The sequence below is a fragment of the Equus quagga genome, chromosome 3, assembly GCF_021613505.1.
Source record: "Equus quagga isolate Etosha38 chromosome 3, UCLA_HA_Equagga_1.0, whole genome shotgun sequence".
In the NCBI taxonomy this organism is placed as follows: domain Eukaryota; kingdom Metazoa; phylum Chordata; class Mammalia; order Perissodactyla; family Equidae; genus Equus; species Equus quagga.
In genome coordinates, this window is record NC_060269.1 from 59,459,697 (window position 1) to 59,483,059 (window position 23,363).

At 34.1% G+C, this 23,363-nt stretch overlaps 1 protein-coding gene across 1 annotated transcript in view; it reads right to left on the bottom strand.

Annotated features, from left to right (window-relative positions):
* Nucleotides 1–23,363, bottom strand: part of GLRA3 (glycine receptor alpha 3) — a 177,251-nt gene that overhangs the window by 60,315 nt on the left and 93,573 nt on the right. Inside the window, 1 exon segment of the mRNA XM_046657295.1 lies at nucleotides 13,682–13,764. Coding sequence (XP_046513251.1) covers nucleotides 13,682–13,764 — 83 coding nt within the window.

Here is a 23,363-nt window from a genome sequence, read left to right on the forward strand (position 1 = left end):
ATTTCCCAAAGCATTTGAAGAGCGTCATTATGAAACGGCAGAAATTTTAACATGACTGGATAAACAGAGAATAAAATTACAAATTTTTAGTCCAATTTTTCTTCAAAGTGAAATATTATAAAATCTCTATCACTGCAACACATTCATCTAAGTACTCAAGAGAAGACAATAAGCATTATGGTAACGAACAGATTTCAAACATTGAAATTCACACTTTTGTTTTTGAGGGAGATTAGCTCTGAGCTAACTACTGCCAATCCTCCACTTTTTCCTGAGGAAGACTGGCCCTGAGCTAACATCCATGCCCATCTTCCTCTACTTTATACGTGGGATGCCTACCACAGCATGGCTTGACAAGTGGTGCCATGTCCACACCTGGGATCAGAACCTATGAACCCTAGGCTGTGGAGAAACGGAAGGTTCACACTTAACCGCTGTGCCACCAGGCCGGCCCCTGAAATTCACATTTAATACACAGTGTAATAAAAACTGATGCAGGTTAGCTTTGACAGAAATCCAGATGTTACTATAAATGATTTATTATTTTATAACTTTCCATATAAATAAACCACATTTTCTCTCTCAGGTCTCACAACACACAGAGTTTTTCTATTAATTAGTAGCTTTTTACTTATTATTAAAACTTTAAACAAAAAAGAATATTGCCAAATGAGGCAAAAGATAGCCGACATTTTATAGGCAGTGAAATTTTATGTGAAAGGATTTCGATCTAAAATGGAACCAGAGGATATGAAATAAAGAATCTCTCACATGCACCTTCAGAAGAATGGAACTTAACTGAGAGACCGATTTCCCGGAAATGTCTGATTTACTGGAAGACGCGAAACTTATCTCCTGACCAAGGAAAATCCACCGAGAATCTTATTCCATCTTCAAACCAATAAACTTACTGCTAGGACTGTGGCTGGACTTCCGTCTGTTGCACTCCTTGCTCATACACAGCGTGCCCCAAACTCTCAAGGACTTGCCTATAGCTTGCTACAGCATATATTTTCCAAATTGCAATTCCTCCGCTGTTCCTGAATAAACTCAATTTCTTTCCTCCATTACCCTGTTTACAGTCACATGCTGCATGCTGACACTTTGGTCAAGGATGGACTGCATATACGGTGGTAGGTCCATGAGATCAGTATGGCTATACTACCTAGATTTGTGTGAAGGCTCTCTATGATGTTTACACAACCAAATTACCTAATGACGCATTTTGCAGAGCATATCCCTGTCATTAAGCTACGCATGACTGCATTTAGGTTGACACCTATAACATCAAGTATACCTAAGATGAAAAAGACATTTGTGGAGAAAAATATGTGAATAACAGGAAGTGAACTTTATATTATTCTATTTTTCCCCAAATTATCAAATTACAAAGCAAAATCAGCATTGACTCAGAAGAAAGTAGGTTTATAGGAGCCTTAACATATTGCTGTGAGAGCTAGTGTAATAATAAAATTCCACCTAAGTTAGTATGTTTCCAAATGGGAGATCCTTTTGATGGAATCTTCACATCAAGAAGTATTGACAGCTTTACTATTTGAAGTTGTGCAAGTCTTAAATTGCTCATCACAAATAAACCAGAAGTTTCAGACTTAGTTTGAATTATTTCTGTATTATTTTAGAGAATGGATATTTGTTAAATATTTAACAAAATTATTTGTAAAATCATTCAATTGTATTGTAATCCACACTACCAGGATATTCTTCTGTGTATTCCAATTCACAACTTGCTATCTAAATGTTGATTGTTTCAGGTAAAAGTGAAAAACTAACTCCAAGAACAGAGAGTTTTTGCATCCAAGGGTTATATAATAGCTATTTTCTAGTGCAGATGACAGAAACAGTGATTGCCATTAGGTTGAGGATGAAGGTTTGATCCCAAATAAGAATGTTAACTACATTCAGAATAATTTTTACCATTTTCTGTGTCCAGACTACTCACAGAGATATTCCATCAGTTCCAAAATAGCAATGTTGGGAACATTTATAAGACTATTGGTGACTTAGAAAAAAAAAGTCACTATTCCTAGAAAATATTGTAACTTCTACTGGTGGTATGTTTGTATCATATTAATATATAAAGGGCATATTGGAGAAAACCTTCATATTTAGGGGTTCATTATAAATATTATAGTTATTGTTTTAAATCAACAGTTCTCTAGCAGACCTGGGGACAGCAAATGATATGAATCCTTCTTATTCCTGACAAGAACTAACAATTCAATACGGTTTTTTTTTTTCCAGATCTGCATCTGGACTTTCTTTTCTATTCTGATGCAGAACTCAAAGAAATCAACAAATTGCTAGGAACCAGTGACTATAGATGGAGTTGTGAAGAAACAGATCACTTGGAACTTCTGAAATCCTGGAAATTTGACTAGGCATTCTATAATTACTTCAAAGACTTTTTAAAATCTCTTGGAATGTGAACAAGATACTTACCACACAAGCAAGAGTCCACTCATAGAGTTCTATGACCACAGCTTCCCCAGAGGGAAAGGTAGACATTTAGCATCCATGGCCATGGCCATAACTACTCACATATTCTCAGTTTTGACCTCAGTATTGTATTAAAATGCTTTTAAATTTCATCTCACCAATTTATTAATGTAAACTCTTTAATCACAGTCTTGCATGCCTTTTAAAAATAGATTTTCTCCAAATGTTCATATTTTATCTTTTTTCTTTATTTTCATTTTCTTGTTTTCTAGTTTGCTTTGTTTTCCTCTTGATCTTCATTACAAATAATCCATGGCATTATTTTTGTTTACTTGTTTGATTTTGTTTTCCTCTTGATCCTTTTTGTAGATACGCCATGTTTTCTACATGCTATGTTCTTAATTTTGCATGTCAGATTTATGATCTTGTATATATAAATAATTTATGAAATCCTAGAGTTCAGGGAACCTTTACTAGCATCTAATGTAGCTCACTTATCTTAAAAAAGAGAGAACTGAGTCTCTAAAATATTAATGGATCTACATAGTTTATATAGTTTCTCAATGAAACACTTAAAGTTATAATGCATTTTCCTGAATTTGTTTTTTTATATATAGAACAGCAATGCCCTGCACAGTTTAAGGAATTATTGAGATTTGACACTGGGGCCATCTCTGGGAATGTGCTGCCCAAGTTTTGAAAGAGCATTCTCTGGAAAGGTCATTTGGAGTAGGTGGCAAATACAAGGGTTGGGAGAACTGGGGTTATTTGGGGAATTAAATAGGAAGGAAGAAAATGGTGATGGCTCTGAGCAGTAAATAGCAAATGGAAAGATTACAGAAAAAAGATATAATGCTTTAAATTACGGTAAGCTTGGGTGTTCTAAAAGGACTACTGAACTTCACACCCATTAGGAAGACTACTATCAAAACAACCAAATAATAACAAATGTTAGTGAGGATGTGGAGAAATTGATACCCTTGTGTACTGTTGGTGGGAATGTAAAATGCTGCAGCCACTATAGAAAACAGGATGGCAATTCCTCAAAAAATTAAAAATAGAATTACTTTATGATCCAGAAATTCCACTTCTGGGTATAATCAAAAGAACTAAAAGCAGGGTCTTGAAGATATATTTTTACACCAGTGTTCATAGCAGCATTATTCACAATAAACAAAAGGTGGAAATAACCCAAGTTTCCATCAATGGATGAATGAATTGTGTTTATACTCCATGCAAAGTGTGGTATAATGGCATATTATTCAGGCTTATGCATGCTACGACATGGATAAAGCTTGAGCATGTTATGCTAAATGAAATAATACAGTCACAAAAAGACAAATACTGTATGATTCTGCTTATATGCGGTAACTAGAGTGGCCCAATTCACAGAAACAGAAAATAGAATGATTTCCAGGGGTTGCAGGGAGGGGAAAATAGGGAGTTGTTTAATGGATATAGAGTTTCAGTTTTGCCGAATGAGAAAGTTCTAGAGATTAGTTGCACAAAAATGTGAATATACTTAACACTACTGAATTGTACATTTAAAAATGGTTAAGATGGTGAATCTTATTTTGCCACAATTAAAAGAAAATAACTACTGAAATTCTGGAGGAAGAGACAAATAAGAAAGCGTAGTCTGCAGAAGACCTTAGTAGTATCATGGCATGAGTTGAAAGTAGAGCCTGGGCAAATACAATGAGTTAGCCTCAAGAAGTCTCCCCAGTTACTCTGAGTGAAGAAGGAAGTTGTTCCATGCAGATAACTTGATGTTCTCTTTAAAGAATCCTTGGGTTAAATATGATCACAAGTGAGCCACATTCACTGCTGTATGTAATATTTGCACACATTATTGACTGTAGTTAAGAGAAAGAAAGAGAGCATTACTGTCGTAATGTTCAGCAGGATTTCTGGGTATAATAAATTGTAAACAAGCTTCCCTATCTTAATGGAACTTGCATGTAGGGGGTGGGGGTGTGGTGTACAATCAAAGTGTAAACAGGGAAATAAAAAAATCATTTCAAGTAGTGGTATGTATTATTGAGAGAATATTGTAATATAACGGGATAGGAAGTGATCAGGGAACACAGAGCTAATTGAGAAAACATAGTCAGAAATGGCTTGAAGAATGCAAAGATGAAAAACTGCAAAGCTATTAAGAGATTAAAGCTGAGAATATATTCAAGTTTATTAACAGGTAGATTCTTGTATTAATGAAAAAGGAGCTTAGCACCAAATCCACAAAATTCTAGAGTAGTTAAAATTTAGTATGTGAGTAGGTAAATTAGGAAGCTGTGGTCAGTAGGAGCCACCAATAGGGTCATAAAGAAAAAGCCATGCAAATTAATGTTGTGATCTTATTACTAAGTATGCTAGAATATAAAGGTAAACTATAAATACTGTTTTCAGCAAGATATGTGATGAATTCTAAAGTTATCCTTCTGAAAAAGGATTTCAAAATACTGTTAATAAGAATATGTTTAAGTGATTTATAACTGATTTAAAGAGCAAATGTTAATTTTTTTCAGTAGTAATCAATCAAGAGGAATACCTCTAGTGCATTGTTGTAGAGTTTTCTGAGGCCCACCCTTTTGGAAGTACATAACGATATGTTGTTCAGTTCTCTAGATGATTAACTAGAAGTATTGATCAAGTTGGAATTATGGACTAAATCTATGAAGATGATTATTTAATTGGGGCAAAGGGAAATACTTTGCATTTAGTCAAGTGTACCAATTGGGGAAACATGGAATAGCATACATAGAACTTAGTTGCAATATTGAGCTAACTGTAGGTGTGGTCTGAGTCAAGAGTGTTTTGCAGCTGCCTCTAACGTATGAGTGATCTTAGGCTGAAAGTCACAGAATGATTAACACTGTCACCAGGAGGGGGTGCCCTACTCTGCTGACTTGTTTAGGCCAATTTTAGTATGTGGGAAGACATCCTGGGGAGAGGAAATAGGAAGAGGAGGGAACTGTAAGTCTTTTCACATAGGAAAGCAAGTGAAATTCATGGCTATATTTAACTTGTAGAGCTAACCTAAGAATACCATAGTCACAGTTTATAAATATTTGGACATCATCAGACAGATTTCAAAATGACTGACACTTGTTATAAGTTTGTGAGCTATTAATTCATAGGAGTTTGCTCTGTCTACTTCATAGTTGTGTGATTTTGGGAAAGTCACCTAACCTTTCTAAGCCTTAATTTGCTGATATTTTAAATGGCAATGAAATCTATCTCATTAAGTTGTGGTTAAGGTTAATCAAATGATATATGTAATGGATATAAAGTCATTGTGACATCATCTTTTTGTAAGACTTGTAACTGCATTGTTTTTATTGTATTGTCATATGTTTAGAACATCTGATAATCAGCAAAAATTCAACCTACAAAGATGTGGATGGATTGGGAGAGAATAATTATGGTGCTGAGTAGGATGAAATATCTAATGTTTAAGTGGGGTCTGATTTTATAAGTAGCTAGTTCATCAGCGAATATTTTTGTCTTGCCAAAACCTGCTTTCTAACCAACATTGTAATTGCAGAGGCTTAAGTAATAAATAATCGGAAAATAAGAATTATCTGTATCTCTGACTAGCCAGGCAAAAGGACTAGTATTATTTTGAATAATATCTACAAAGTTTTAAATTATGAAAGAGCTTGAATAACAGTACAGATTATTAAGAAACAATTGTGAAAAATCATGTCCCAATTCTATCTTTTGCCTCAACCAGTCTTAGCATCAATTCCAGAGTAACTTGTCTGAGTCATATCAGATGTGGTTTTGAAATGAATCTGAAAAATTAAATGGCAAAAGCCTCCCATCTATCTTCAGATATTTCTAGCCAAAAAACTCATTACAGCATATTTCAAAAGTTTTTGAAAATTTTTGCCAGATCTTTTTTTTCAAGTTGACCCTTAAAATTATCTTTTCCTGTAATTTTAGGGATTTAGGCTGTTTTTTGTGGAAAAGAGTCTTGTCTTCACTGAATTATTTCTTTATATTTTCCTTTCCAACCAGAATAATTAAAATTTCTTTAACTTTCTCATTTTGGTGATGTTTTCCTCTTTTGTAACCTACATTCATCATTAGATATGAAGTACAGAATTAGAATCTTTATGGATATAGTGATAGTTTATGTATCTTATGTCATCTTTGTTTTTTAATAAACAACAGAACTTTATTATGACTCTAAGAAACTTTTACCCAATATTCTTCCAAGATTAAAAATATCCTCCATTTCTTTCTTTCACCTGGGGAAAATATTGCCAATTTAGAAATTTCCCTTATGGTACAAATTAAAGGCTAAAAAATTACATCTTTAGTTTTTTCTTATCCTTATTCTTGCACACTGATTTGCACTGTAAATTCCTTAGGGGCATAAACTAGCTGTGTTTCCTTCCCTCATATTTATGAAGCAAAAACGCAAGATACAGTTATAAATAAAATTGTGATAGCAATGAAAATTTGTCTTTTGGAAAGACAGCCTTATGTTTCACTTCATACAGCCAACTACACAAACAAAGATCATGCAGTGGATCCTGAACATGACTAAACTAATACAATCTAATTCTGAGAAGGAAGGTTAGTGATCACTTTAATATTTAGCTTATCTTCACTAGAATCTTCACTTAATTTTACATATAACCAGCAACAATTGCACACAAAAATTAGGGCAGAGATTACATACAGTTTTTAAAATTAAAAAAGACATTTAGTGAAAAGCAGGGCTTCACTGCAGAATTCTCTCTGTAGCATAGATGAGTTAATACTTTTATTGATTTTTTACTAGGTTTCTACTGATGTGAATTTTGGAGACGTATATTGTCTTGGTAATTGCCCTGTATTTTCTGGCTGAACTTGAGAGTAAAAAATAAGCTTTAGAAAGAAAGAGAAAGAAATGAAACTAAAGCAATTTCTTTATGCCCCAAAAGCAAGCATTCACAATAGTTATTCCAGAATTCTCCTGTAAGGTTGAATGAAGGATATTCTAGACCAGAGGAATAAATGGTTTGTTGAACTTCTGGCTTTTATAAAAACAGCCAGGCAAAACTCTGTTGAGATTTGAAGAGTAAACACACCATGGGTCAGGCCTTCAGAGTTGATAAGGGAAACGTCTGAACTTGGAACATAAATGGGACCACATTCTTCCCTTTGGCTTCAGTGGAATTCTCAGTGATGAGTTTTAGTTTTCTAGGTTAATCTAAGGGTAAAGTTTCAATTTTACTTGGTTATTTCATTTTGATTTTAAATGACAGCAGAATGAATCACTAGGATAAACACCATTTGAATTACAGCTAAGAAATTTTTATTTATACTTAAATATTGGGGTAAAAATAATGATTTTCTAATTTTTTTGAAGTTCACTGAAAGTGCTATATGAATCTACACTCCGTGAGTAAACTAGATTAATCATATTTGCCAAATAGCCTCTAGGAAACATATTGTTAAATGCCACAAAGAGTTTTTCAATGTCTTTCTCTGTTTTACTCTTTCCTTCTGTCCCCCAAGTTTCCTTACACTCGATGATCTTTCTTTTGCTCTTTTGTCGGTCTGCACTTTTACCGCTATCTTCAGAAATCTTATCCTCATGTCCCTAAGCAATATTTCTAACCTTCCTTCTCTATATTTCCACAATCATTTCTAATTCAGCTCTATTCTGAAACATCCCATAATCTAAAATAAATTTCTAATTGAATATATGTTTTCACTAGAAACACAGTATGTTTAAGCAGAAGTCAGCTTCAGCATGCCTTTTCCACAAATCACCTGCTCTTTTCTAATTCATGTCAATGAAGCAACATTCAATTCTCCTGATTGAGAGAAAACTGGGGAGAATCGTCTTTATGCTTAATTCTTATGCAAAACGCTGAAAAAGTCTTCAAAATCGTTTCTGCTTTTCCCATTATCATCTCAGCTCTTTGAACTTCTTATTAATTTATGATGAAATTAGCTATCTGTGTGGATTTCTTTTCATTCTCTTTTTCAAATCGAGCCTTTGCCTGAGGTTCTTTTCTAACACAGGTCAGCAGATAAGAGGGGAAATGATAGAGCTGCTCAGGGTTTATCTACATTATTTCCATTTCTCCATTCTGCATTTTTTATATGCGACATAATTTTTTTTTTCTTGAAGAGTTTCTCCAGGAGTGTGTCTAGGTTCTCAGACTTTTCAAAGTACCAGCTTTGGGTTTTTATGTGATTCTTCGAATGCTGTCTTATTCTTTTTTGGTCTTCTTGAATAGAATGCCTAGCTCAATAGTTTTCAGTACAAAAAATGGCTGTAGCAGTGTCTCAAAATTTTGATACGTAGTGCTTTCATAGTCGTTTAGTACCAAATTTTTCTTTATTTCTTCTTTAAATAAAGAATCTTTTAGTATGTGTTGCTGGTTACCAGATATATAATTGTATAGTAATGTATAATAACTTGGGTTAATATATAGTAATTTACAGTGATTTTAATTATTATTGATTATATTGCATTTTAGTCAGAGATCACATTCCATCATGTGTTGATTCTTAAGAATTTGTTGAAACTTCCTTTGTGGCTTACTACATAATTTTTGCAAATGTTCTTATACGTTAAAAACAGACAAATAAAACAGTTTTCTCTCTATCTATAAGTTACTTAATTGTTTTGTTCAAATATTTGTACCTGTACTTTCAAATAGATTATTGATTTATCTATTTTTTAAATTGTAGCTTTGCCTTCTTTTGTTTCATATATTTGGAAGTTATATGGAAGATATTTTCATAATCATTATAGCTTATTTACATATTGTTTCTTTACCAGTGTGTTACCCAAGTGTTTGTGTCTTATGAGTTTCTTCCTATAATTTATTTGTTTCTGATATTGAAATTACTTTCCTGGACTTTTTTAGACACATTTCTCTGATTTGCATTTTTCTATCTTTTTCAAATTTTTTGCATGATGTTTTTAAAAAAGTGTTTAGTTCACAATCTATTGTTGTATCAATATTTGTTAACATCTAGTTTGAGAATCTCTTTATTTTGCTATGTAAATTTAACTCTTTGCATTTATTTTAATCATTGATTTGGAGAGCTATTTTTGCTCTCTTTCTATGTTTTACATATACTATACTTAATTTTTACTTCTTTTATTTGTCTCCTTTCCCACATTCCATTTGATGAATCAATATTTTTCAGTTCTGGTTTGAAAGTTATTTATTCCATTTTTATTCTTTGATGTTATCCTTAGCTCATACTTGTTTTCATTTGTCTCATCAATTTCTATCACAAGACTTCTCCCCTGGACTCTTCACAGGAACTCTCTTTTTCCCACACTAAGAATTTTATATCATCCAGGGTTTTAAATCTGAGTCATGAATGTACACTTTGAGGGTACAGGGTCATTGCTAGTTTAGACAAAACATACTTTCCTAAAGTATTTATTAACTCAATACTGTTCTTCCTTAGTCATTTTCTCCTTTTCCTAACAGTGTATCATTCAGATATGCTTATCAAATTTAGTGGAATTATTATATTTACATAGATAACTCATCAGCTAGTCCTTGAAGTCCTTCAAAACAGGGACTTCTGTGCTTTGTTTATTGTTGTATCAACCAACATGTAATGTGGACTATATTAGGTATTTGATAGATATTTTTCAATTGATGCTTAAATGAATGATCATTCTCCGGGTCACTAGGAACAGTCTTGAGCATTGACATACATTTATTGAACATTTATTGAATTTCAGAAAGTTGGATCATCACAGGCCATTAAGACCTTTACCTTTAAATTATGTTTCTCTTTTGCTTGTTTTCCACGCCTCTCAAACCCAATTTGTTTTCTCTTTCCCCTTTGTGGTCAGAATTCATTCAATAGTAGACATTAGGTTATTTACAGCTCTTGTTTTTCAATAGGTTGAACTCTATTAAATCTTTAACTTGTCATTTTAAGCCATTATTAAAAAGAAAAAGATGTGAGGAACTGCTCTAAAAGAGTTTAAGAAAAACACCTTGAAGAATTTGACTTCAGTAGCTTCTACTTTGACAGGATTTTTTAGCATCTGCTATAAGAAGTTTAGTAAACAGTATCTGTCTTGTGACCTAAATTAATTTCTAATAAGAGGGCAGGAAGTATTTAATGCTTGAAATATGAAAGGGGCACATGAGGCAATTTACTCAGTCCTGACAAAGGAATTAAGAAACAAGGGGGAAAGAGGCTTTTTCCCATGTTGAATTTTTGATTGATTTGGAAATGTTCTAGGAAAGGCAGAAATAATGAAAGGTCCTGTTGTGTTAGCACTGGTATCCTACAAAATAGTCCAGTATGCTTTCCTTATTCTAAAGAAGAAGTCCAGTGACCCAGCTATCCCTCAGGTACTGTATTCTTTCTCATCGTTATTTAATAACTAACATCCGTAGAATAATAGATGTCACTTCTAACCATGCACTTTTTTTTTAACTTTTTGAAATCCAGCTTTGACTCTCATTGTTCTAATCACATTTGTCTTCGTCATCAATAGCAATGGCTCTTTTTTCAATTATGTTTTTAAAAAAACATCTTGCAGCATTTGATACTATTAACTGGAGCTCCTTGACAGTCTCCTCTCCTTTGAGATTGAAAGATTGATTTTAATTTGCCGTCTACGACAACCCCCTGACTAGAATTCCTCCCAACATCATCCAAACGTAGCCATTTCTTAAGGGTCTGTTCTTCTTTGTGTGTTTGTTTTCCTCTCTATATTCTCTCCTTCAAAAGTTTCATCTTATTGTTTGAACCACTTTCTATATGGATTTGAATAGTATATCTTTAGTTCTAACTCCTCTTTTAGCTTTAGGCTTAAATTTCCCAAGCCTCAACAATATTAAGATTGGATTTATCAATATTACCTTCAAAATTTACTTCTCATCCTAGGTTTTCTTTCCCTGTCAATATTTCCAATATGACTCTGTTTATCTAAGCTCTTTAGCCTTGACTCATCAGGACCCAGAGACTGTACATCCACTTTGTATTAAATTGAATGAAGGATGAAAGAGTATGCCACCCCAAAATATGCCACTTTGGTGTAAGGATTACTTTGAGGTAAGACATTTGAAAAATAGCAGATGCAAGAAGGGCATTCTGATCTCCTGTTTTCTTCGTGAAAACAGGAGATAAAAACTCCCATGTGAAAGATATGCTCCCTGTACCCGGAAAAACAAAAAATTCTTCAATGGGGAATCAAAGTTGAGAAAATTCTGTACAAACAGACCTTGCTGAAATAATTCTTATCTTTCTCCCGCTTCCCACATAGTTACTTTTCTACAATTGCCTCCCTTTGTTCAACCTGGTATTAAAGCATTTAGGTTTTGCCTCTTCTTTGAGTGCTCATTTCCTTATGAGGGATCCCATGTCAGATAAAACTCACATTAAAAAATTTGTATCCTTTTCTCCTGTTAATCTGTTTTGTCTGTTTAATTTTCAGACACAGCTGAAAAAGCCGAAGAGGGTAAAGATACAATTTTGCCACCCTTCCATTATTAACCTCTATTGTTTCTAACTTCCACATCATTCCTCTTTGTCCCTACTTTTATTCTTTTTTGTTGAAATATTATGAAATCTTCTTAAATAACCTTGATTCATTTGGCTGAAAGGATTTTTAAGACAATAATGTTGGCCAAATCATTTTCTTGCTCCTAAATCTTGAACAGCTCCTCACTGCCTGTTGGATAATATCCAGCATCCTTGGGTTAGTATTTGGGGCACCAGTTTGCCTTAGACTATTTTGCATACGACTTTTTCCTCACTACCCTACCATGTACCTAATTATGCAAACAAGATACAGAATCAACCTGTCCTCAAAAATGGCTTCATGGTAATCTTTTGGGACTCTTTTGTTGCCCTTCCCATGTAAGTCACTAAATAGCTCCCTCAGCTAAAACTACATTACTTTATTTTCCTTTCACTTACTTTAGTATGTTATCCATGTATACACCTAATATGTAAGAACTATTTATAAAAGCAATGTATTTAAATTTGAGAAGAAGGAGTTATCAGGGAAAGAAATATTTCCACTTACTTTAAGAGAAACCAAAAGCAGAAGGATGGCGGCATTCCCCCACAAAGTCAGCACGCCATCTAGTGACAGCTCCACCAAACTACAAACCTTGCCTCTCAGGCCTGAGTCTGAAGATCCACCTTCAAATTTTCCTCAGGGAATATGTCAAAACAGACCTTCTGTTCCCCAATATAATACAGTACCACAAGAAAAATAGTCCATAATGCTTACTATTTGTATGGAATTAGACACTATATACCAACTAATTTGGAGTTGATTATATACATCAGTTCAGAGAAACAGACAGACCTGAAGTTTTTAATGTGTTGACACTAATCAGTGATGCTCATGGATCAACTATGAAAGAAGAAATTTAAAGGAATGCCTGTAAGTTTGGATAAATCGCTGATAAAACGTGAGAAACTTCTTGTCTCCTGTGATAACATACATAGCAGAGTACACTCTGAATGAATATTAGGTGAGGGGTGGCAAAATGGTTCAGAGTAAGCAGACTTTGTAGCCAGATGGTTTCTCACTCCCACTTCCGTGAATTGGGGCACGATACTCAATCTCTCAAAATAACCATTTTCACCACTGGAAACGTGGGGATAACAACGTCTTTGGTGTGAGTATAATACTTGGTCTATAGTAAGTTTTCAATGAAAAAATGGTAGTTTGTTTTTAATGATTGCCATCCTTTTTAAACTTTCATGATTTGTATAGAGAAAATAGTTGTTTTTCAAGCTTAAAAACTGTTTTTCTAGGTCCTCTATTTCTTTTTTGAGGAAGATTAGCCCTGAGCTAACATCTGCTGCCAATCGTCCTGTTTTTACTGAGGAATCCTGGCCCTGAGCTAATATTCATGCCCATCTTTCTCTACTTTATATATGTGGGATGCTTACCACAGCATGGTTTGACGAGTGGTGCGTATGCGTGCACCCGGGATCTGAACCAGCGAATCCTGGGCCACCAAAGTGGAATGTGTGCACTTAATCACTGAGCCATGGGTCCAGCCCCCGGTCCTCTATTTCTTTGTCACAGTATAGAGTACATATTTGATAGACACAATTACTGTCAATATCTGGTGAAAGATAACTTGCCTACTTAGTAAATATCTGACAAAAACAATTACTAAATAAATAAATAAATAAATCCACTAAAATTTGTATCTACTATATTTTTTTAAGTATTCAGAAGAAGCAAGTTGTTCTTACTTACAACTTTCCAGTTGCATTATACATGTCTGTACATCCATTGGAAAATTCTTGAGATCCATTGGACAAGAGAGTGTTAAAGTCAATCTGAAAGAATTCAAAGTAATTATTTTAAAAAGAGATTTGTAATATCATAGTAATATTTCTCTTGTTCAAGGCACAATTGAAAAATGATATTGCTTTGGTAGTGACTAACATCTATGCAAGTAAAATTTGTTCCAGCTTGGGTATTGTTTTTACTATGAAATAGTTGTACCCTTATGTAGAAATCTGTTTCTTGGGGGGAGAAAAGCTGTATATGTAAACATCCAATCACATTTGTATATTTATTTTTTCCTTTACAGAGGTCTGTAGATGTCTAAAAGAGGTCTATATTTCCAGAAGAGACCTTCAAAAAAGAAATTTGAGAATGGATTCTATAAAATTAATACCAAATACCAAAAAGCACACTTCCCCAAAATCACGCGGACAGCATTTTTGAGGAGGAAAGTCTATCTGGGGAGTTGGAGTTCTGAATGTGGAAAGGCAGGATGCAGAGAGACAATCCTGCGTGACAACTCTCAATCATCCTTATAACTACATTGAAGAGGTTGTCAGTGAAAATTCAACAGTATTTAGCAGAGGAACAAATTCTGAATCTGAAGGACTTGAAAATTTTGGGTATTAGAATGGTGTTCTCTGCCATGAGACCAGGGCATTTCACCTGATCTCATCAGGGTCAATAAACAGCCTTCTAGACGTGTGTGGTGATGAATGGTAATTAGACTTTGGGTGGTGAACATAACGTCGTCTACACAGAAATCAAAATATAATGATGTACACCTGAAATGTATATAAGGTTATAAACCAGTGTTCCTTCAGTTAAAAAACAATAGCCTTCTAGACTATGTTTAACATAATTCCATGCTCACCAAACAAACTTCTGATTTGGCTTTAATGTGGGATAACCTGGATGGTGTACAACAGCATTCCACCCATTTCTTTCCCCCCTGAAGAATGTAGCCGCCCCTGACACAGGAAGGGTTAATAATCACTGGAAAAGGCTTGCCAACAAACTGTGACCAGGAGGTGAGAAGGCCGGTCAGCCAATGACGGGTAAGACCTCCAGGGGGAGACAACCTAAGACAGGCATCGGCCACCCAGGGGCACAGATGGAGAAACGATATCGATATCGGGAGCAGGAGGGGCCGTTGCCTAAGAGACCTTGCCTGCTCCGAGACAAAAATATACGAGCACAGCAATAACATGATAATATCAAAACAGACGCCGAGGGAGGGCTCCTTGAGAAATCACCAGGAATTCTTGGCATTTGCTAATTACTTCATCCAGAACACCTGTGTATGTTTAACAGATGTAAGCTATGTATATATGGAAACGCTGGTTATAATAAACTCAGAGTGGCCATCAGCCCTCTCCGCATCTATCCTGATGTGTACATTGGATTGTGACACCGACAAAGAAAGTATTTGTACATTGGAATTCCAGATAATTCATCACTCTTGAGTTCTTTTTTTATTGGAAAGTATACTATCGAGATATCTTCAGGGAATACCAAGAATTTGTAGTTCCTGGACCTGAGAAAAATAGGCCCAGACCCAAACAAACCCAAGTTTATTCAAACGAAATTCTTTTATGAGAGCTCTGTATCCATATCCTTTATTGAAAGCATTCCCTCTGAAGTTCAGTATCTCAGAGGGCACCCTGGGTGGATTTGTTCACATAAGCTTTGTGACTGTAGGTGGGTCACTTCACTTCACTATATCTCAGTTTCCTCATCTCCAAAATGAATATAATAGTAGTCCTTTCTCCAGAAAGACATTGTGAGCAATACATGAATTAAAATATGTAAAGTGCTTAGACAAATGCGGACACATGATAAACACTCAACAAATATTAGTTATTAAGGATTACTAGTACATTCTACCACACCTAGACTTCCCCACCTTCCCCTCCCAAAATCATATAGGATGGGCACAAAGATGACTGAGTTAAATCACACATAAAACCTGTTTAAGTTTTAACAAAAAGCAATCATCAGCTCTACTAAATGTAACCACATTCTCCAAAACGGCATTTTAATGTAGACCATAGACATAAAGTTATAATGATGTACGTTTTCCAGTGAATACTCTTGGTGAGTAGAGTATTCAAATAATTTGCCATAATTTTAGAGACATAAATGAACTGACATTGAAGCTGCTGATTTTTTTAAGAGTTCTGGGAGGATCATTTGACAATTAATTCAAGTCAGAGTCCATAACACACTAAAACAATTTATAGAGTTCATTCTTCAAAAGCAATTTTATCCTGGCTCAGCCAGGTTAAGTGATCCTGTAAGGATGATCTTGCAGATTTACAAAGTTCTCTCTTAAAAAAGCAATTGTAAAATCAGATGGACACAATGTTCTCTATCTTGTGAAAGAGTTTATTAGGAGTGCATGCACAAGTACATTTTAAACGTACGCACATTAATTTTCCAAACATCCACAGCTGTCTGGCCAGCCAGTTTCAAATGTTGGTTTGCGGAATTACTTCTGTGACCTTTTGTATGGAAGTAAATAGCATTCTCAGAATCTTTTCCAGGCTTTCACCATGCATGTGATGTCAAATACATATCCTGGCTATTTTTCTGGCATAAAATGAGAGGTGTTACATAATTCTTTTAAAAAAAAAAAGCGCTTGAAAGAAATTATTTGGCAAAGAAAAACACTCTTTGTAGAACTTCTGTCATAAATCATACCCTGAGAAACATCTATTTATTAACTTTCTTTCTTTTTGTTTAAGATACAATACAATTGCTTCTTTAACAGCATATGAGTGGAAAACTGTGTCAGCTTGGTGGCTGTGATACTGAATTTCTTCATCAAAACATTCGAAATAAATTAAAGTTATGTCCTGACCACATCAAAAGAAAACTAAATCAAAGGCAATTAATCATATTCTACTGTTTTGGAAATGAATATCTTCTTGTGTAAGAGAAGACACGAAGTTCTCGTTCTGAGACAAGACACATAAACAGGATGTGGAGTTTTTTTCTCTTAGGAAGTCTTGGTTTAGTGAAATAGAAACGTTAAAAAGGATGACTACAATCTGTGACAAACAATTGACCTCATAAAGTGAAGTGTTACTCGTTTTGAATGAGCAGTGCCCAGAGCATTGTGTCTATCTCAAGCCATTAATGGAAGTATTAAAAACAAAAATGTTTTCTGACTCCAGTTTAGGCTCTTTATAAAAATGATAAATATTTTTATTCGTTCCTAATATTTTTAAATTTAGTGTTACAAGAACAATTGCCTCCATTAATCATCAGCTTTGAATACTGTCTGTACTCCTAATAGGTAACACATCTACAGTGCTTATTATATGGTAGACACTACTTAAAAACTTTATATAAATTTCGACTTATTTCTTACTACAAATTTGTAAGACAGGTAAACCGTATTATCCTATTTCAGAGATGAGGAAACTGAGAGGGTAACTCGCCCGACATTACAAAGCAGAAACTGCAAAGGCAAATTTGCACCTCTGGGAGGCTGGCTCCAGATTCTATGCGCTTAACCTTCAAGGCTATGCCTTTCCAAGGCATTGGAACATTTTTCATGAAAGCAGGTTCTCTAATTAACATGACCTTTAAAATTTTATATTTCTGTAACATAAGAAATGATATATTTCCTACAGTATTTGTTATTACGTTTAAAGTAAAAGATACATAAATGACTATTCCAAAAGAAATCAGAGAAATTTAGTTAAACTTTAGAAAATATAAGGAATTTCCCCAAGGATTTTATATATTTTCTTGAGTGAATTGTTATTTTATTATGAAGTATTCTATAAAGAGTAAATAACTCACAAGAGATTAGACTGTTGGCGCACTAGAAGGAAGATTGTAACTAGTGTTCTAATCTGGAGTTTTGTTGTCATCTGATTGTATAGATGATCATAAAACCTATCAACCCATGACCAATGCAATCTCAATATTGTTGATAGTCTCTTTAGGAAGTTGATATAAGCTACGGATGGACCTTTTCAGAAAAATACGCATAATCACACTCGCGCAAAATTCTCCCCACAACATATATTTTAAGGCACTGTAAATTGATTTCCCTTCAACAAACAGCATCTTAAAAAGCTTCTGTTGAAATAAGTTTCCATTTTCTATTTAAAAATTAACGTCTGTTAATGTTCAAAAATAAATACACATTGTACAAATAAATTTAATTCTTTTCACAACTGAATTTCAGAGAAAGAGTGATTGTATCAGCTTAAATAAAAGTTGAAATTATGCTATAATTTTTGACAAGTTGCTGTGTGTAGAATTTTTAATATAGAGTTTCCTGAAATCTGATTTTTAGTGCAATCATGCTTCTATAATATGAGTAGTGAAGTTGGATATATTAGTAAAGTAAGCAGTAAATAACATTTAACTGTGAAGTGCTATCATTGTCATGTGATGAGGATATTACCATCCCTATTTTACAAGTGATAAAACTGGGGTTTCGATAGATTAATAATTTTTAAAAGTCCATACAGTGCTAATTTAAGTATTCTGTAAAAACCAGAATTTATGCCTTTTTTGGATTTGTTTTCTTTCTGGAAAGACAGAAGTAACAGCATTAGTGCTTACTGCATGCCTGGCACTATGCTAGGTGCTTTACATATTTTATTTCAGGCTCCAGGTAATTAGCATTTTCACTATCATGCATAAAACAAAAAATAAGTCCTTCATAAATAAAGAGCCTTGCCCAAATCACAGCTAGCAAATCATGGAGCCTGGATCTGGGCTGGGAGAGACAGTCCTCCTTGGGCCTTTTGTGTGTGTTGGTACGCCTCTTGCCAGGTGTGTCAAGACTGTAAGGGCCTGGCTGTTCTTTTACCTGAGCCATTTCTCAGGATTATTTATGCACCTGTTAATTTTAAGAGATGAGATAATGTTGTTCCACTGGACAAAGAAAAGGCTTGTTTACAGCTTGTTATAAAAGCAGTGGATCCCCGAAACTCAGTGTCCCACATCTGTAACACAGACCCACGGTATCTGTTATGTCCATCTGGACCTGATGCATCATTTCAAGGAGACTTGAGGACAAGGGAGAAGTTAGGCAAATACAGTCATGCATTCCTTAACAACAGGGATATGTTCTGAGAAATGCACTGTTAGCTGATTTTGTCGTATGAACATCATAGAGTGTACTTACACAAACCTAGATGGTATAGACTACTATACACCTAGGCTATATGGTATGCATCTTATGGGACCACCATCATATATGCGATCTGTCATTGACTGACATGTCATTATGAAATGACTGACTATATGCTGATGCTTATGCTGCTTGTTTGTGGTAAGTAATAAATTCCTTTGTCTCTGACCCAGGAGTCTTGTGTCTTTAGTCTGCACCAATAAAATAAATAATACACTAACTTTATAAGTTGAGTAAAATCAAATTCCAAATCTGACAATGTGGAATCATGTGTCTGGCTCTAAAGCCCTGACTTGAAAAATACTTCATTTAAAAATTAACAGTATAATTCATGGATATCAATTAAAAGTTCAGTTATATAAAGCATATAAAAAACCCCTCCCTAATCCCAGTTCACCTCCAGCTCCTCCGAGCTGGCTTTTCTTTTGATATTTGTCTACAATTTACATTCATATATCTAAATTACCATAATATTATGCTTGATTTTTAAAATTTGTGAAATGATCTACTAAATTCCTACAAGGGAAAATAAGAGTTAATTTCATTTATGCTACACTCCATGTACACTTAATTTTCCAGCAATACTCAAAATTTAGTTATATAAACATTAATGGTTAAATTAATATTCAATGTTTACATGTTATGAATATATAATTATTTGTTCATGGTTAAGCTTGCTATAATCACAGCTCCTATATAGCATTTTGTTTTCCCTAGTGTTAATGATTGTCTCATTTTAATAATAACTTCCATTTCTGTTCTCTACTGCTCCTTCAAATTCAACAAACTCTCTATGAGAGGTACAAGATCCCTCTCAAGGTTAAATTCAGCAGGTAACCTTACAATGCCTTGTGTTTCATAGAAATTTCTATTTTTACTTCTGTTCTTCCTTTCTAGTAAATATTGGAAAGCTGTATTGATGTTCTGATTTTCATATCCTTTCTCTCTTATTTTATATTTATTAGTATCTTGATTCTACTTCTTGGGAGATTTCTTCACTTCATCTTTCAAATATTCTACTGATTTTTTTTCCACTTTGGTTTAATATTTGTTCTTATTATGGTCTGAATGACTCCATTTTTCCTTTCCTAGAAGTATCCTGTTTCATGCATGCACTTGCCTCATCTGTCCAGAGAATTTTTCATGGTCTCTCTGCTTCCTGTGTATTCTCTTGAGTCATTTCTTTTCTTTTTGTTTCTTTAATTTTCTTTTCTTTTCTCTTTATTTCCTCTGCATGTTTCTTCCAGCCTCTGCTTCTTTCTTAGTTATTGTTAGTGTTATAAGATGTCCTCAAATGTCTGTTTGTGTTTAAGAATGAGGCACTAAAAACTGTTTGGAGCTGACTTAGTAGCTGATGAGTAATTGTTTTAACTGTACGATGACAATATGGCTGCTCAGATTTTTCACTGGTGGTTTCCCAATTGTTAGTATCTGTAGGATCTTTTCTCTTGGACAAGTCAGTTTCTCCAAAGGAGTATTCTTCTGACTACTGCTCGTGGGAAGAAGCTGAGGTCTGGTTTTCAGCGTTTTAGGGAGAACAAGGGTATCACCATTCTGTGTGCAGACCTCACGTAATCCTCATTTTCTGGGTATGATGTCTCATGACAGACGTCAGTTGTGCCTGGAGTCCCTACTCCTGAAGCTCTTGGCACAAACTCTCTAAACTTTTCTGTCCTCCTGCTTTCTGTCCAGTTCAGAAGGCAAAATATAGCCCCTAGTCTAAAGGACGTGGGCAAGAAAATTCAGACTAAAAGGCTCGCTATCGTTCCTACAAAGTTTAAATCAATTATTTTTCTTTTATCTCTTTTTTAGCCCTCACTTTCTGAAGTCCTACCTGCCTCAAATTTCTAAAAGTTTGAGGATATTACTTTCTTCCTTTTGTATTCCCCAACTTTGGCTTAGGTTTCAGCTATCTCTGTCTGTTGTTAGTTTTCACAAGTGCATTCATTTTCAGGCTTTCTAAAATATGTTTTCATCATTCGTCTCTTGCTGTCTTCTTTCCCATTTCATCCTTCTGCATGTTAATGCCATTTTTATTCCTTATTCAGTTTATTTCTTTGTTTCAGTAGGTTTAAGGAACAAGTACAGATAAATGGGTAAGTTCAAGGTTGCCAGGACATTCTATTTCTTTCTTTAAACAAGCAGGAAAGCCAGGTCTCTCATGAAACATCACAGAAGTTCCATTTAGAAATTGAACGAGATTTTTTCTCTAGCACAACTTTTGTTAACAGAGAAACTGTTTGCCATTTGAAAATTTCAAAGTCCTGTGAGATTTCCAAAGACAACTCACAAAAAATTAATTTATTCTTTGATTGTGTGAGCCAGAATACAGCAAACAAAAACTAGGAGCCAAGATACATCATCTGTTTCAACTGAATTCATACTGAAATACAAAAGATGCAATTCTAAATTATTCCATAACTTTCCTCAAAATATTAGAAATGGGAGCAACTCAAAATAAATGGCATCATTTTCCAATTCCAATAAGACGATATGAACGACTAAGTATCCATAATCATATAGGATACACACATGCACATTATATTTCAATTCTATCAATGGAAATATTCTAGACATTATAACTTTGCAAAATGATTATACCCTGCTACCTGGTGATACATTCTTGCAAACTGTGCCATCCAAAATCTGCCTGAAATGAAACAGTACCTTATAATTAAAAATAAATTATACTTTTCACAAAGTTAATTTTCAAATTAGCAGGAATAGAATTAAACTTGCTTTATTTACACCCTGTCATAGATTCCCTGATATTCATCATGAATCTGCAACACGAAAGAGTCAAGGATCATGACCTCAGGTTAAGAGCCTCTGTCACTTAAAATATATGTATTTAATTCATAAATAATACATAGCTTTTTCTGAAAATTTCAAACAATGTAAACTTACATATGCAGTTCACCTTTACTCCTATGCAAATTCTACTGCTCATTTCCATAGTTGGTTATTCTCAACCAATTGTTGGGCGTCCTTATGAATTTCCTATATGGATTTACGTGTATGTGTATTTTTACATACACAGTTATGCTTGCGTATATAAAGTACTTTAAATAAAAATAAATATAAAACATTTACCTTAAACAAATATAGTTTGGAGGTTTTTTCTTATGAATGCATTTAGTTATATCTCATGCAGGGTATTTCATGATATGGGGTTATCATTGTGCTCTGCTTTGTTCTTATTGATGAATATATAGAGTTTCATTTCTTGCTATTTCAGTGGTGCCGAGTGCATCTTTACAAATGCATCTTTGTAAATGTATCTTATGTACGCATGAATGCATAAGTAATTTAAATTCCTAGAAATAGAATTGCTGATTTGAAGGACAAAAGAATTTTGTATTTTTATATATCCTAACAAATCATTTTCCCAAACAGCTAATGTCAAGTCACATACCCACAAAAAGTCCCACAACCACCACTAAATATTACCAGCCTTGTTAATTTCTGCCAATGTGTTTATGAAAATGTTTTACTTGTTACTTTTCATTTCCCCCTACATCAATGTTATAATTTTTGCTTCAATTGTTAAATATAATTTAGAAAACTCAAGATGAGAAGAAAAGTCTATTGTATTTATTCAAATTTTTGCTATTGTTTCCTTTCTTTCTTATTGATGTTCCAATGTTCTTTCTTTTATCATTTTCTTTCTGTTTAGGAAACTTCCTTTAGCTGTGACTTCAGGGTAGATCTCTTATGACAAATTCTGTTGGCTTTCTTTTTCCAAGAATGTCTTGATTTCTGCCTCATTCCTGAATGATATTTTCACTGGGTACAACATTCTAGGATGACAGTTCCTTTCTTTCAACACTTCTTTCTGGCCTCCATGATTTCTGATGAGAAATCTCTTATCATTCTAATTGTTTTTCCCCTATAGGTAAGGTAGTATTGTTCTCTGAATGCTTTCAGGATATTTACTTAGCTTTCTGAAGTTGGTGCATGATGTGACTTAGCATGAATATCTTTGGGGTCTATTCGACTTCTTGAATCTGTAGGTTTATACTTTTTGCAAAATTTATAAAAATTTCAGCCATTAATTTTCTCTAATTTGTTGTTAGCTCTATAACCTATTCTCACTCTCCATCTGAGACTCTGAAGACATGAATATTAGATCCTTTATTGTACTACCACAGGACCCTGAGCCTCTGCCTCCCGCAATCTAATTTCTCTGTTGTTCAGAATGACTAATTTTTATTATTCTATCTTATAGCTCATCGATTCTTTCCTGTATTCTCTCCATTTTTCTATTGAGCCCATCTACTAGATTTTTATTTTGGTTGTTGTGTTTTCAGTCCTAAAATTTTCATTTGGTTCTACTTTATATTTTCTATTTCTTTGCTGAGGCTTTCTATTTTTTCATGTATTTCAAGCATATTTGTAATTGCTCACTGAGGCATTTTTATCATGGCCACTTAAAATCTTTGTCAGATATTTCTAACATCCTTATCATTTTGATATTGGCATCAGTTG